We start from the raw sequence: 14129 nt of genomic DNA on the forward strand, positions 1-14129 counted from the left end.
ATTTGTTTTATTTTACCAAAGGCCAAGTTGTGGGCTTAAGGCAATGCTCAAGTATCTTGTCTCATGCAGTGTTAATTTTGTATCCCACAGCAGTTTTGTTTCTAAATCCGATAAGCTCTGGTATGTTCTTCAGCATTCATCTTAGAACATGCTACACTATAAAAGTAATAATTTTACTATGTTTTCATGTGACTTGATTCTATACAAATTCAAGCACTACAAAGATGATGTTCAGTGTTGCCTTTTGATTTCTTCTGAACTTAGTAAATTAATTTTAATGGAAGTTTGAGGAAATTTAAATTTTTATTTCATCTCCTAGCTGTGCTTTACCCAGATCAAGCTGCAATCTCTTCTTGCTCCTACTCCCTGCGATACTGGTAACTTGTACATTTGTCTTTCCTCCTCCAACTGCAACATTTTTATCTAGCACCTATAGCATAACAGATGTCTTATAAAGCAGAAGTTGATACCAAACCACAGGAGGCAATTGGACAAATGGCCGCAAGCTGGGTCAGAGGTATGTTTTAAATGAGAGAGAGAGCAGTATGGATTTAGTGAAAAAACTCCAGAGCTTAGGACAGACAACTGAAAGCATAGGTTTCACGGTGGAGTGATTGAAATTGGGGATGCTCGAGAAGCCAAGAGTTAGGCCTTGGTGGATTGTACAAAAGGAAGTTCAAAAGGGGGAGAAGTGATGGTATGAAAGGACTTGAAAGCAAGGAGGTGTTGTTTCATCATGTGCTAACGTTGGACAGCAACTTCAGGGCTGCTAAGTGAACAGAACTTTGAGTAAGGACTTGGATAGCAAAATTATAATTTGCTGAGTTTGCGCAGAGTAGAAAATGGGAGGTTGGCCAGGAATGTGTTGGCAAAGTTGATTTTAGAAATAACAATTATGGATGAGGGTTTCGATGGCAGGTGAGCTGAGGTGGGGACGTATTGAATAATGTTGGAGGTGGAAATTAGTTGTCTTAGTGAAATGGAAGCTCATTTGTGAATCCGGTATGACACCAAGATTGTGATTTGGAGATGCCGGCGTTGGACTGGGGTAAACACAGTAAGAAGTTTAACAACACCAGGTTAAAGTCCAACAGGTTTATTTGGTAGCAAAAGCCACACAAGCTTTCGGAGCTCCAAGCCCCTTCTTCAGGTGAGTGGGAATTCTGTTCACAAACAGGGCATATAAAGACACAAACTCAATTTACATGAATAATGGTTGGAATGCGAATACTTACAACTAATCAAGTCTTTAAGAAACAAAACAACGTGAGTGGAGAGAGCATCCAGACAGCCCATAGCGAATGTGGTCCCGTTGTTTAAGAAGGGTAGCAGGGATAACCCAGGAAATTATAGGCCGGTGAGCTTGATGTCCGTGGTAGGGAAGTTGTTGGAGAGGATTCTTAGAGACAGGATGTATGTGCATTTAGAACGGAACAATCTCATTAGTGACAGACAGCATGGTTTTGTAAGAGGGAGGTCGTGCCTTACAAATTTGGTGGAGTTTTTTGAGGAAGTGACAAAAACGGTTGATGAAGGAAGGGCCGTGGATGTCGTCTATATGGATTTCAGTAAGGCATTTGACAAAGTCCCACATGGCAGGTTGGTTAAGAAGGTTAAGGCTCATGGGATACAAGGAGAAGTGGCTAGATGGGTGGAGAACTGGCTTGGCCATAGGAGACAGAGGGTAGTGGTCGAAGGGTCTTTTTCCGGCTGGAGGTCTGTGACCAGTGGTGTTCCGCAGGGCTCTGTACTGGGACCTCTGCTATTTGTGATATATATAAATGATTTGGAAGAAGGTGTAACTGGTGTAATCAGCAAGTTTGCAGATGACACGAAGATGGCTGGAATTGCGGATAGCAAAGAGCATTGTCGGGCAATACAGCAGGATATAGATAGGCTGGAAAATTGGGCGGAGAGGTGGCAGATGGAGTTTAATCCGAATAAATGCGAAGTGATGCATTTTGGAAGAAATAATGTAGGGAGGAGTTATACAATAAATGGCAGAGTCATCAGGAGTATAGAAACACAGAGGGACCTAGGTGTGCAAGTCCACAAATCCTTGAAGGTGGCAACACAGGTGGAGAAGGTGGTGAAGAAGGCATATGGTATGCTTGCCTTTATAGGACGGGGTATAGAGTATAAAAGCTGGAGTCTGATGATGCAGCTGTATAGAACGCTGGTTAGGCCACATTTGGAGTACTGCGTCCAGTTCTGGTCGCCGCACTACCAGAAGGACGTGGAGTCGTTGGAGAGAGTGCAGAGAAGGTTTACCAGGATGTTGCCTGGTATGGAGGGTCTTAGCTATGAGGAGAGATTGGGTAGACTGGGGTTGTTCTCCTTGGAAAGACGGAGAATGAGGGGAGATCTAATAGAGGTGTACAAGATTATGAAGGGTATAGATAGAGTGAACAGTGGGAAGCTTTTTCCCAGGTCGGAGGTGATGATCACGAGGGGTCACGGGCTCAAGCTGAGAGGGGCGAAGTATAACTCAGACATCAGAGGGACGTTTTTTACACAGAGGGTGGTGGGGGCCTGGAATGCGCTGCCAAGTAGGGTGGTGGAGGCAGGCACGCTGACATCATTTAAGACTTACCTGGATAGTCACATGAGCAGCCTGGGAATGGAGGGATACAAACGATTGGTCTAGTTGGACCAAGGAGCGGCACAGGCTTGGAGGGCCGAAGGGCCTGTTTCCTGTGCTGTACTGTTCTTTGACTAAGAAACAGTGTTGTGGAGCCTGAAAAAGCATCACTTTTGGTCTTTCCAATGTTTAATTGTAGAAAACATTCAGTGGAACAGTTGAATGAGGTAGATTTGACTATTGTCAGGTACTTGTAAGGATATGAAATGCTTGGGTCTCACCCGGGAATCATCTAGCTGTTATAATGGAGAGAGAAGAAATTTGCCATACTAGGAAGGATGTTAAATGGCCTGACCTTTTTCATCCCGTAGCAGTGGAGTTGTATGGCAGTGACATTAACTATTCCTCCATAGCCTGTTTGCAGCCTTTGGCATGGCTGAACACACCACCCTCCTCCAGTGTCTCCCCACTGTTATCCAGTTAGATGTGATTGGTTGTCTTGGTGATGAAATGAAAACTAATTTTGTGAACCAGATATGACACCAAGATTGTGAACAGTTTAATTCAATATTTGACATGCCATTGAGTTGGAACTGTGACTAAGGAACAGTGTTTGTTGTGGAGCCTTTCATTTAGCTGGAGTATCAATTGCAATAGCTTAACTTCCTGCTCCTCACATTGCTTTCTCTGGATATCTCCCAAGGAACATTATGTGCAGATATTAATCTTCATAGAGATTGGATGAATCAAATTGGCAAAGGTAGTCGGGGTGAGTTCTTGGAGAGTATTCAAGCAGTGCATGCTGGAACCAAGCATGTAACCTAATTCTGGCACTCTGTAGTGAGGCACGATTAATTGAGGACCTCTTGGTAAGAGGATAACATGACGAATTTCAGGAGGCAATAATAATGGTGTGAAACTGAGTTGCCTAAAGTGGAAGGGGAAAATATAAGGTAAGGTGTCTAGTACCTTTCTCACAAGCTCCCACATCAGTCTTTGAGCCATATATTCAACTCTCATCTTAATTGCCCGATGCTAACTTGCTCCTGGCTCAGATAGTAATCCAGTGGTTCGGTTTTTTAACTTGGCCCTACCTGCACAACACTCCCTCAGCAGAATCTCTTGCCTATGTCGTTGGTACCCACATGCAGCACAGCAACTTGATCTTTCCGCTGTCATTCTTAAGTTTCTCTCCAATCCCGAGGAAATGTCTTTGATCCGGGTACTGGGCAGGCAACACAGCTTTTGGGACATTCATTCTTATCTGCAGAGAACAATATGTATCCTTCTAAATATACTGTCCCCTACTGGAGCTACATCCTTTATTTCTGCCACACTTGACTGGCCCCCTGCACCATGATGCTATGGTCAGCCTGCAGATCTTCCCTACAGTGCCTGCTTTCATCCACAAGCTGTAAGAACATTGAACCAGTTGGATAATTGAAAGTGCTGAAGTTCCTCCAATTTGACCTTCTGGGTTCCCATACTAATCTCATGCACTTCTGACCTTGACCATGGAGCCAAGGGATGTGACTGCCTTCTAGAACAAAGTGTTCAGGTAACCGCCCCCTCTTGATGCATTTGTGTCTTGGATTCCAGCTGACACTGAGCTGAAGTTTTTCGAGCTGTGGGCATTTAACTGCAAATGTGGTTGCACTGGATCATAGGTGGCCACCAGCTCCCATATGTAACAGCTTTTTGATTTGATTTCTTCTTGTCACATGTATTGGGATACAATGAAAAGTATTGTTCCTTGATCGTATACAGCCCCTCCCCTACCATGTTTATTTTGTTTTAAGTAAGGCTTAGGAATATTACTCCCAAGGTTTTGAATAGCTAAATCATAATGCTTAATAGTTATGCAATAATTTTAATAAACTACTATTATCTCTCCAGTGCCAGCTTAAACGACCCAGTTTAGAAAAAGAGAAAGACTTGGAACCCACCATGGGACGGGCGGCACAGTGGTTAGCACTGGTGCCTCTCGGCACCAAGGACCCGGGTTCGATTCCCGGCTTGGGTCACTGTCTCTGCGGAGTTTGCACGTTCTCCCAATGTCTGCATGTGTTTCTTTAGGGTGCTTCGGTTTCCCCTCTCAATTCAAAAATATGCAGGTTAGGTGCATTGCCCATGCTAAATTGCTCCTTAGTGTTTCCAAACAGGTGTTGGAGTGTGGCGACTAGAGGATTTTCACAGTAACTTCATGGCAGTTGATGTAAACCTACTTGTGATAAATAAACAAACATAACTGCTCACTTAATGTTGCTAGACCTCAATTCCCGGGTCTTATTTTTGGCTCCCTGTAATGAGCAATCCTTTTTGATAAAAGTAGCTCCTCACTCACTGCATCAAATTCCCTCACTTCCACAGTTAAGCAGTCTGCCTTGATACACTTGGACAAAACTGGTATAGGAAGGCCTCACTTAATGTTGTTGATTGGATCCTGTAAAACAGTACGAGTCTCATAACCGCCGCCTACAATTGCCTGTTCCTTGGCTTTCTCTCAACTTGGGAGTCTCCTGGGAACATCCAGGTGCTGGGTGACAGTGTGAAATAACACAGCAAAATGTGAATGTTGGAATTTGATGAGTGCGGCATTGTGTGTGGGAGGACACAAAGCGAGGATTTGTGTACTCCCTATAGTTGCAGTGTGTGATGTGGTATTTATGAAGTTGGATTCCATTGCATGTCTGAAATTTCAGATTTATACTCGACTGTTGGACTTCAATATTTTTCAATATTAAATATTAGTTGAGGTCAACAAATGCTGCATGTCATAATCACTGATGCCCTATCTAATTTTCCGAAATTTGTTTTCTTAGGACTGGGTGGAATGTAAGAATGTGAGAAATTGCCATTCATGCAAAATATTGGGGAAACCTTCCTGTCCAAAATTTTTTAAAAATCCATCTTTGAGAAAGACAAATGACAAATTGTGAACATTGTCAAATTCTTGTTAGATAACATTGTTTAATCTTTCTTACACCTAAAGTGAATTATCTTAATTATTCGTCATGAGCCTTTGATTTTTTTTGTTTTGATAATGTAATTACAGGCCGGTGAGCCTTACATCAGTGGTAGGGAAATTATTGGAGAGGATTCTTCGAGACCGGATTTATTCCCACTTGGAAATAAGTGGACGTATGAGAGAGAGGCAACATGGTTTTGTGAAGGGGAGGTCGTGTATCATGAACTTGATCGAGTTTTTCGAGCAAGTAACGAAGATGATTGATGAGGGTAGGGTAGTGGATGTTGTCTACATGGACTTCAGTAAGGGCTTTGACAAGGTCCCTCATGGCAGACTGGTGCAGAAGGTGAAGTTGCATGGGATCAGAGATGAGCTGGCAAGGTGGATACAAAACTGGCTTGGTCAAAGAAGACAGAGGGTAGCAGGGGAAGGGTGCGTTTCTGAATGGAGGGCTGTGACTAGTGCTGTTCCTCAGGGATCAGTGCTGGGACCTTTGCTGTTTGTAATATATATAAATGATTTGGAGGAAAATGTAATTGGATTGATTAGCAAGTTTGCAGACGACAAAGGTTGGTGGATTTGCGGATAGTGATGAGGACCATCAGAGGATACAGCAGGATATAGATCAGTTGGAAGCTTGGGCGGAGAGATGGCAGATGGAGTTTAATCCGGACAAATGTGAGGTAATGCATTTTGGAAGGTCTAATACAGATAGGAAATATACAGTAAATGGCAAAACCCTTGGGAGTATTGATAGGCAAAGGGATCTGGGTGTACAGGTACACAGGCCACTGAAAGTGGCGATGCAGGTGGAGAAGATAGTCAAGAAGGCATACGGCATGCTTGCCTTCATCGGCTGGGGCATTGAGTTTAAAAATTGGCAAGTCATGTTGATGCTTTATAGAATCTTAGTGAGGCCGCACATGGAATATAGTGTTCAATTCTGGTCGCCACACTACCAGTAGGATGTGGAGGCTTTGGAGAGGGTACAGAAAAGATTTACCAGGATGTTGCCTGGTATGGAGGGCATTAGCTATGAGAAGAGGTTGGAGAAACTTTGTTCTCACTGGAGCGACGGAGGCTGAGGGGTGACCTGATAGAAGTCTACAAGATTGAGAGGCATGGACAGAGTGGATAGTCAGAAGCTTTTTCCCAGGGTGGAAGAGTCAATTACTAGGGGGCATAGGTTTAAGGTGCGAGGGGCAAGTTTTAAAAGAGATGTATGAGGCAGAGTTTTTACAGTGGTGAGTGCCTGGAACTCGTTGCCAGGGGAGGTAGTGGAAGCGGATATGGTAGTGACTTTTAAGGGGCGTCTTGACAAGTACATGAATAGGATGGGAATAGAGGGATATGGTCCCCGGAAGGGTAGAGGGTTTTAATTAAGTCGGGCAGCATGGTCGGTGCAGACTTGGAGGGCCGAAGGGCCTGTTCCTGTGCTGTAATTTTCTTTGTTCTTTGTTCCAAGTAGCCTTTTTAAATTTCTGTAAATTTAATATTTTAAACTGTATTTTCCCTTCATTTTAATATGTTATATGCAACTTGTTTTGTAGTTTCTTCGTACCAGGAAAGAACATCCATAACAGTTACATGGTCCTCTATTAAGTGGATAATTGGAACTAGTTAAACAAATTGAGTTACCTATAGGTGCCTTACTTAATGGTTTGATTATTGAGAGCCCTTCAGCATTCAGCTGTTAACAGTCAATGACTATCTGCCTTCAGGGAAGGTACATTGTTGCTTTTATCTAAAGCAAGATATACTGGCATTGGAGTCAGTCCAAAGAAGGTTCACTGGGTTGATCCTGGGTATGGACAGATTTTCTTATGAGGAGAGTTTAAGTAGGTTGGGCCTGTACTCAGGAGTGTAGAAGAATGAAAGGTGACCTTATTGAGACATGTGGGATTCTCGGGGCTTGACAGGGTGGATGCTGAGAGATTGTTTCCAATGTGGAAGAGTCTAGGATCAGAGAGCATAATTTCAGAGTAAGGGGTCACCCATTTAAGACTGAGATGAGGAGGAATTTCTTCTCTTGGAGGGTAGTGAATCTGGAAGTAGAGAGCTGTGGCTGGGTGGTTAAGTATATTAAAGACTGAGAAAGACAGACTTTTAATCAGTAAAGGAATTAAGGCTTATGGGAACAAATAGTAAAGTGGAGTTGAGGATTATACCAGATCAGTCATCTCATTGAATGGCGGGGCAGACTCGATGGGCCAAATGCTCCTATGTCATTATGGTCTTTTCTGCTCACCTTGCATTCTATACTAGTTCTGTCTTGTGCCACACTGGCCTTTTAGATTTTTTAGCCATCTTCAGGTAAGGTGATAGGAAAAACACCTCGGTTCCTCACTTCATAAAGTATCCTGGAAAGTGTATTTATGTTGTAACATGCAATTTAAATTTGCTTCCCAGCAGACAAAAACTAGAGTAATTTCAACCCATGTGTTTTTGAAACACCCAGCTTTTATTTTTAGTTTAAAAATGGTGAACTTCACATTCTCTACTTAATGATGTTAGCAGTTGAGCCCCATTCTCGGGCCTCGTTTGTGCCTGAAAATATTTGATAGAATAATATGTAGAGTGCTTCTTAGCCAGTGAGGTACTTTTGAATTGTAGCTGCTGTTGTAAGTAAGAAAAGCCTGCAAGAGGCAGTTTGAATCATTGGAAGGATAAATAGCGATGGCATATACATCCATCTGAGGGCAGATTTATTATACCTTCTGAAAGGCTGCATCTCTAACAGTGCACCTAAGACTGCAATGAAGTAAAAGCTAAGTTCAGGGTTTTCAAACTTTGCCAGCCATGGAACCTCTCGAAGTACTGACGGAGCCCTTAAAAACAATTCTAATGATTTGAAGAGTTGAACCACAAACAAAATGATTATTGCACAGTAGGTATATGCATACAAAACTAAATTTATAAAAATCTTTTCTATTTCTTATATACATGTATTATATCAACAAATACTTCAGTTTTGCCTTTTTGTCATTTGTCATAATGGGAGGAGTGATGCTGATCTGCTTGCAAATTTGTTTAATATTAGTGCTGCTGGAGAGTTGGATTACACACGGGTGCACACTCCTGCACCTCTTTCTCGCACGCACACTTCTACATCTTTCTCTCGCACATTCACGCACTGCTACATCTCTCTCTCACACAATCACCCCCCTCATACACCCCTCCTCACACACCCCTCTTTTCTCTCTCATACACGCACAACTGAGTCCGCCACCTTTCCCAACTTGTGAATATAACTTGCCCTACTCTACTGTCTGGTTGTCATCGCTTTGGCCTTGCCTGTGACTAGATTGACTTTGCTAGTGTTAACAGCTTGTCCAACCTGGGGTTGGCTTCTCAGTGCATTGGAAAAGCTGGAAGGACAGTTTCTTTTTCAAATTTAAAACTGCTGGATCTACTGCAGAATCCCTGAACGAGTCCCGCGGGAATCTAATTCGGGAAATGCTGGTCTTGATTAAATGCTGAAATCTAGAGTACAGCACTAGGCCGTGACCTTTACGGGTGGTGAATACTTTGAGAATGGCAGGATATCTTGATTGAATGCAAGTACTGTTATTATTGTATTTGTACTGCCGTGGCTTGGTATGGTGAATGGGGTTGAATCTTGTGCTAAGTTACTCATTTAGTATGAAACTAAATAAGTGGTTTGAGGCGGGAATTTTCCCCTTTATTGGATTTGATTCATGAGAGAAAAGAGAAGTCCTGGGTACAGCCATTCCTCTTGTTTGAACTTTGGTATATTTCGTCAAGTCTAGTTAGTGTTTTGATGTGTTTTTTTGGCTGAAGATGCCAGCTGCTAGGCTCGTTGTACTTGATAGTTGAGGAAATTGACATACTTTGTAGTGATTTACTTTGAAGCTCAACCTCCACGTACAGTCTAGTCCTGGTCTGACACTGATCTTTTATTCCTTCATGGGACGTGGGTATTGCTGGCCGGGTAGCATTGATGCCCATCCCTAATTGCTTTTGAACTGAGAGACTTGCTCAGCCACTTCAAAGGGCAGTAAAGAGTCAACCCCATTGTTGTGGGTCTGGAGTCACATGTAAGCTAGACTAGGATGGTAGACTTACTTCCTTAATGGCATTAGTGAACCAGGTTGGGTTTTATGATGATTGACAGGATTTCAAGTTAATATATGGTTATGATGTCTTGCTTCAGTTGCCTTTTATCACTGGGATGTTGATGATTCCTTTTTCAGGCAACTATTTGAGAATACAACCTCATATTAGTCCAGGGAAAAGTCTCTCAGCTTTTTTTTAAACTGAAACAATGCCTATAAGATGTTTGGGAACACTCATTTGTGTATAGAGCTGAATACTGAATATGCCAAATATGTAATGTGGCATATTTTGTAATCCTGTTCAGTGGGCTCTTATAAAGTGAAGTGTTTAGGTATTTACTATAAGGTTCAAAGATTTCAAATCAAACTGAAAATATTTCACTATTGGCTTCTAAATTGTGCTTTTGAATATGGTCTATTTCTTATGGTTTAACCCTTTGCATTGCAGACGGGAAGAAGTTTACGATAGATATTATCGCTATGATGATGTTTTACGAAGGAAAGAGGAACCATATATGGACAGATTCCGGGAACCTTGGGATTCCAGGGCTCCTCGTGAAGTTGATGGTAAGTAATAAGCAGGTGTCTATGCTGAAGCAAGCAAGTGGAGTTTGTATTTATTGTGGCCTGACAAATGCTTTAGAGATGGAAGTTTTACATTATAATTTCATATTTGTACCATAATTTTAGATTCTTCTATTTTCATCCTCCACATTCAGAATTACACTCTCAATTGTTGGACTTTAGTATTTTTCAATATTAACTATCGGTTGAGGTCAGCAATGCTGAGTGTCATTATAATCAGTGATGCTCTATCTGCATTTCTGTAATAGGTTTCTCATGACTAGGCACTTGAGAGGAATCTTTGGATATTGCCTACTATTACTTCACATTGTTTCTTGTCTGAAGCAGTCCTGTTCCATGTGAAAAAAACTTTGGGCAGTAATGTTTTAAATATTCCAGTAGCCAATTTAACAAGCCACAGGCCTTCCTCAGGAATGTACCCTGTACCTAGTTATTCTAAAAAGGTGATTGTGTTCAGTGAAATGAGCTGGCTGAGTTTGAGTGTGTGCTTGTTTCTCCAGCTTTTGCAGTAAAACGTATTCCTTATCTCATTTGCAATTGGAATCATGTATTCATAATATGCTGCTGGTTAGACAACCCTTTGTTGAAAGACTTTACTTCAATCCTCATTTGTCACGAGCATCAATAAGTTTCTTGAAAATTAATGGCCATAATTGGGATACCCCAGGTCGAAGGAGATGGTGTTTAGAAGGCAGTGGGACAGTAGTAACGTCACTGGACTAGTAATTCAGAGCCCTAGGCTTAATGTTCTGGGGTCTTGGTTCACGATAAATGGTGGTATTAAAATTAATAAATCTGGAATTTAAAGCTATTCCTGGTAATGATGACTATCAATCCTGCTTCAATGGATAGAGTAAGCCTAGTGTAAGCCTAGTGGAGTTACACTGGTTTGACATGATGACAGCGAGTGCATTAATGTTCTTTAGGAAAGGAAATCTACCCATACCTGGTCTGGCCTACATGTGACTGCAGACTCTGTGGATGACTCTTAATGCACTCTGAAATGGCTCTCAATTGTACCAAATCGCTACCAAGTCAAAAAGGAATGAAACTGGGTGGATCACCCAGCATTGGCCGAGGGACTGGAAACCACAATTGCACATCCAAGTCTGTTGAACCTGCAAATTTTACCTTAACATGTGGGATTTGTGTCATATTGAGAGAGCTGGTCGAACAACAGCTTGGCATGTGATTTTTGTGCTATGACTATGTCCTATATCCTCCATCATCATCCCTGTACCATTCCAATGGAGTAAGTCTCAAATGGATCTAGCCACTCAAATCGTGCATCCGTTGAGTGCTATGGGTCAGCAGCATAATTGTAATCCACCACAATCTGCAACCTCATAGCCTGGCCATATACCTCACTCCTCCGAGTTGGACGATCAATCCTGCTTCAATGGATAGTGTGGGGGGCACTAGTGTACGCCTAGTGGAGTTACAACGCAGACTGCTTGCATGCCAAACAGCTAAAGCAGCAATTGATGAGCTAAGTGCTCCCACATCAGCAGCTGGTTATTTTTCTAATGTTTTTGTTTTTAGGCGTCTGTTGTTAGCGAATGCTTGCTCATGTCCTGGTGTATGTCCACCTTTTGCCTGACAGCTAGGTAAATTCAAAACCTGTCTAAGGATCAAAAAGAAGATTCTTTGGCTTTCTGCTTGTTTCAGTCAATTTTATTGTGCCTGCAATGTTAGATCATTGTTTTTGAAAGGTAACAGAAATTTGTTGCATTAAATTTTGGTCCAGAGTTCAGCTGCAAAATAATTAAACTAAGCAACAAACAGTAATGCTAAACGTATTACAGTTGGTCTTTTTTGGATGGGATGAGAGGGTTAGTCCGAGCTCCTGAGCCTAATTTCTTTGTACTGAAAAGCACGAGTGAACTAAACATGGAAGTCTAATATTGTCTTCAAACCTGGAATCAATGGCGTTTGTAAGGCACCATTGGGTTGCTGGTAGCCACATGTCTTTGGGAGAATTATATTTCCAATATGCTGTTGTTTCACTTAGCCATGATAATGAGTAGGGTATATCAGATGAACTTATAATTTAAGTTGATTTTACTTGCGTTTTCCCCCCCCCCCCCCACAAAAAAAAGATCCGATGAGAAGAGAGCGCCGAAGAGAAGAATTGTATCGGCAGTATTATGATGAGATCCAGAGACGTTATGATGCTGAAAGACCTGTGGATTGTTCCGTTATTGTAGTCAACAAACAGCAAAAGTGAGTTTGCAAAAACACTCGTCTTTATATACCGCCTTAGATGTCCTCGGGGTGTCTCAAATTGCTAATTTGTTTGAAGTGGGCTCACTGGTGTAGTGTGGAAAACACAACAGCCACTTTTTGCACACAGCAAGACCCCACAAAGAGTGATGTGGTGTCCAGTTAATGATTTGAGATGTTTGAGTCATGCCTACGTTGATTTCAACTTTTGTTTCAACCCTTTCCGAAGTGAGTTCCAGCCCCCCCGCCCCCCCAATCAATTTCTGGGTGACATAAATTATTTTATTTCCCTGTAATCGTATCTACCAATTACTTTGAATCTCTGCTCCCTGGTTATTGTTTTTTATGAGAGAAATAGAGAGTTCCATCACACCCCTGACCTGTGCCTTGTAGATGGTGCACAGAGTTTGGGGAGAAAGGAGGTGAGTTACATGTCACAGGATTCTGAGCCTCTGACCTGCAGTAGTAGGCACAGTATTTATATAGCTAGTCCAGTTCTGTTTATTGTCTATGATACCTTCAGGGTATTGATAGTGGGGTTTCACCATAGAATGTCATGGGGCGATGGTTAGACTAATTTTGGAAATGGTCACTGCCTGGCAGTTTTGTGGCGTGAATGTTACTTGCCACTTGTCAGCCTAAGTCTGGATATTGTCCAGGTCTTTCTGCATTTGGGTGTGGACTGCTTCAGTATCTGAGGAATCAAGAATGTTGCTGAACATTGTGGAATCATCAGTGAACATCCCCACTTCTGACCTTGTGTTGGAGAGAAGGTCATTGATAAAGCAGCTGAAGATGGTTGGGCCTAGGAAAATACCCTGAGGAACATCTGCAGTGATGTACTTGAACTGAGCTCACTGACCTCCAAGCACAACCATCTTCCTTTATGCAAAATATGACTCCCACCAGCGGAGGCTCTCTCCTCGTTTTGCTAGGGTGCCTTAATGTCACACTGTCAAATGCTGCCTTGATGTCAAGCAGTCACTTATTTCGCCTGTGGAATTCAGCTGTTTTGTTCATGTTTGGATCAAGGACATAATAAACTCAGGAGCTGAGTGGCCCTGGCAGAACTAAAACTGAGGGTCATTGGGCAGGTTGTCATTAATCAAGTGTCGCTTGATAACACTGTTAATGGCTGGATGAGTGAAAATACTGATTTGGCGGTAATTGGCAGGTTGGATTTGTCCAGTTTTTTGTGCACAGTGCCTGGGCAGTTTTAACATGCGAAGTAGGTAGGAGTAGGCCATCTGGCTCCTCGAGCCTGCTCTGCCATTTAATAAGATCATGGCTGATCTTTTTGTGGACTCAGCTCCACTTATCCACCCGCTCACCATAACCCTTAATTCCTTTATTGTGGGCCATGCCCCTAGTTCTTGTTTCACCTGCCAATGGAAACAACGTCCCTAATATCTTATCTATTCCCTTCATAATCTTATATGTTTCTCGAAGATTTCTCCTCATTCTTCTGAATTCCAACGAGTATAACCCAGTCTACTCAGTCTCTCCTCTTAAGCCAACACTCAACTCCGGAATCAACCTAGTGAATCTTCTCTGTACCCCCTAAGTGCTAGTATATCCTTTCTCAAGTAAGGAGACCAAAACTACACAGTAGTCCAGGTGTGGCCTCACCAGCACCTTATACAGCTGCAACATAACCTCACTGTTTTTAAACTTCATCCTTCTAGCAATGAAGGAT

At 42.3% G+C, this 14129-nt stretch overlaps 1 protein-coding gene across 3 annotated transcripts in view; it reads left to right on the forward strand.

The window, feature by feature from the left end:
- LOC144508461 (nuclear receptor coactivator 5-like) overlaps positions 1–14129 on the forward strand; it is a 45365-nt gene that overhangs the window by 18887 nt on the left and 12349 nt on the right. For all 3 annotated transcript variants that reach the window (XM_078236392.1, XM_078236394.1, XM_078236393.1), the window contains 2 exons: positions 10074–10192; positions 12310–12433. In XM_078236392.1, coding sequence (XP_078092518.1) covers positions 10074–10192; positions 12310–12433 — 243 coding nt within the window. The remainder of the gene's footprint in view (positions 1–10073; positions 10193–12309; positions 12434–14129) is intronic.

This window comes from Mustelus asterias, chromosome 20 (genome assembly GCF_964213995.1).
Source record: "Mustelus asterias chromosome 20, sMusAst1.hap1.1, whole genome shotgun sequence".
In the NCBI taxonomy this organism is placed as follows: domain Eukaryota; kingdom Metazoa; phylum Chordata; class Chondrichthyes; order Carcharhiniformes; family Triakidae; genus Mustelus; species Mustelus asterias.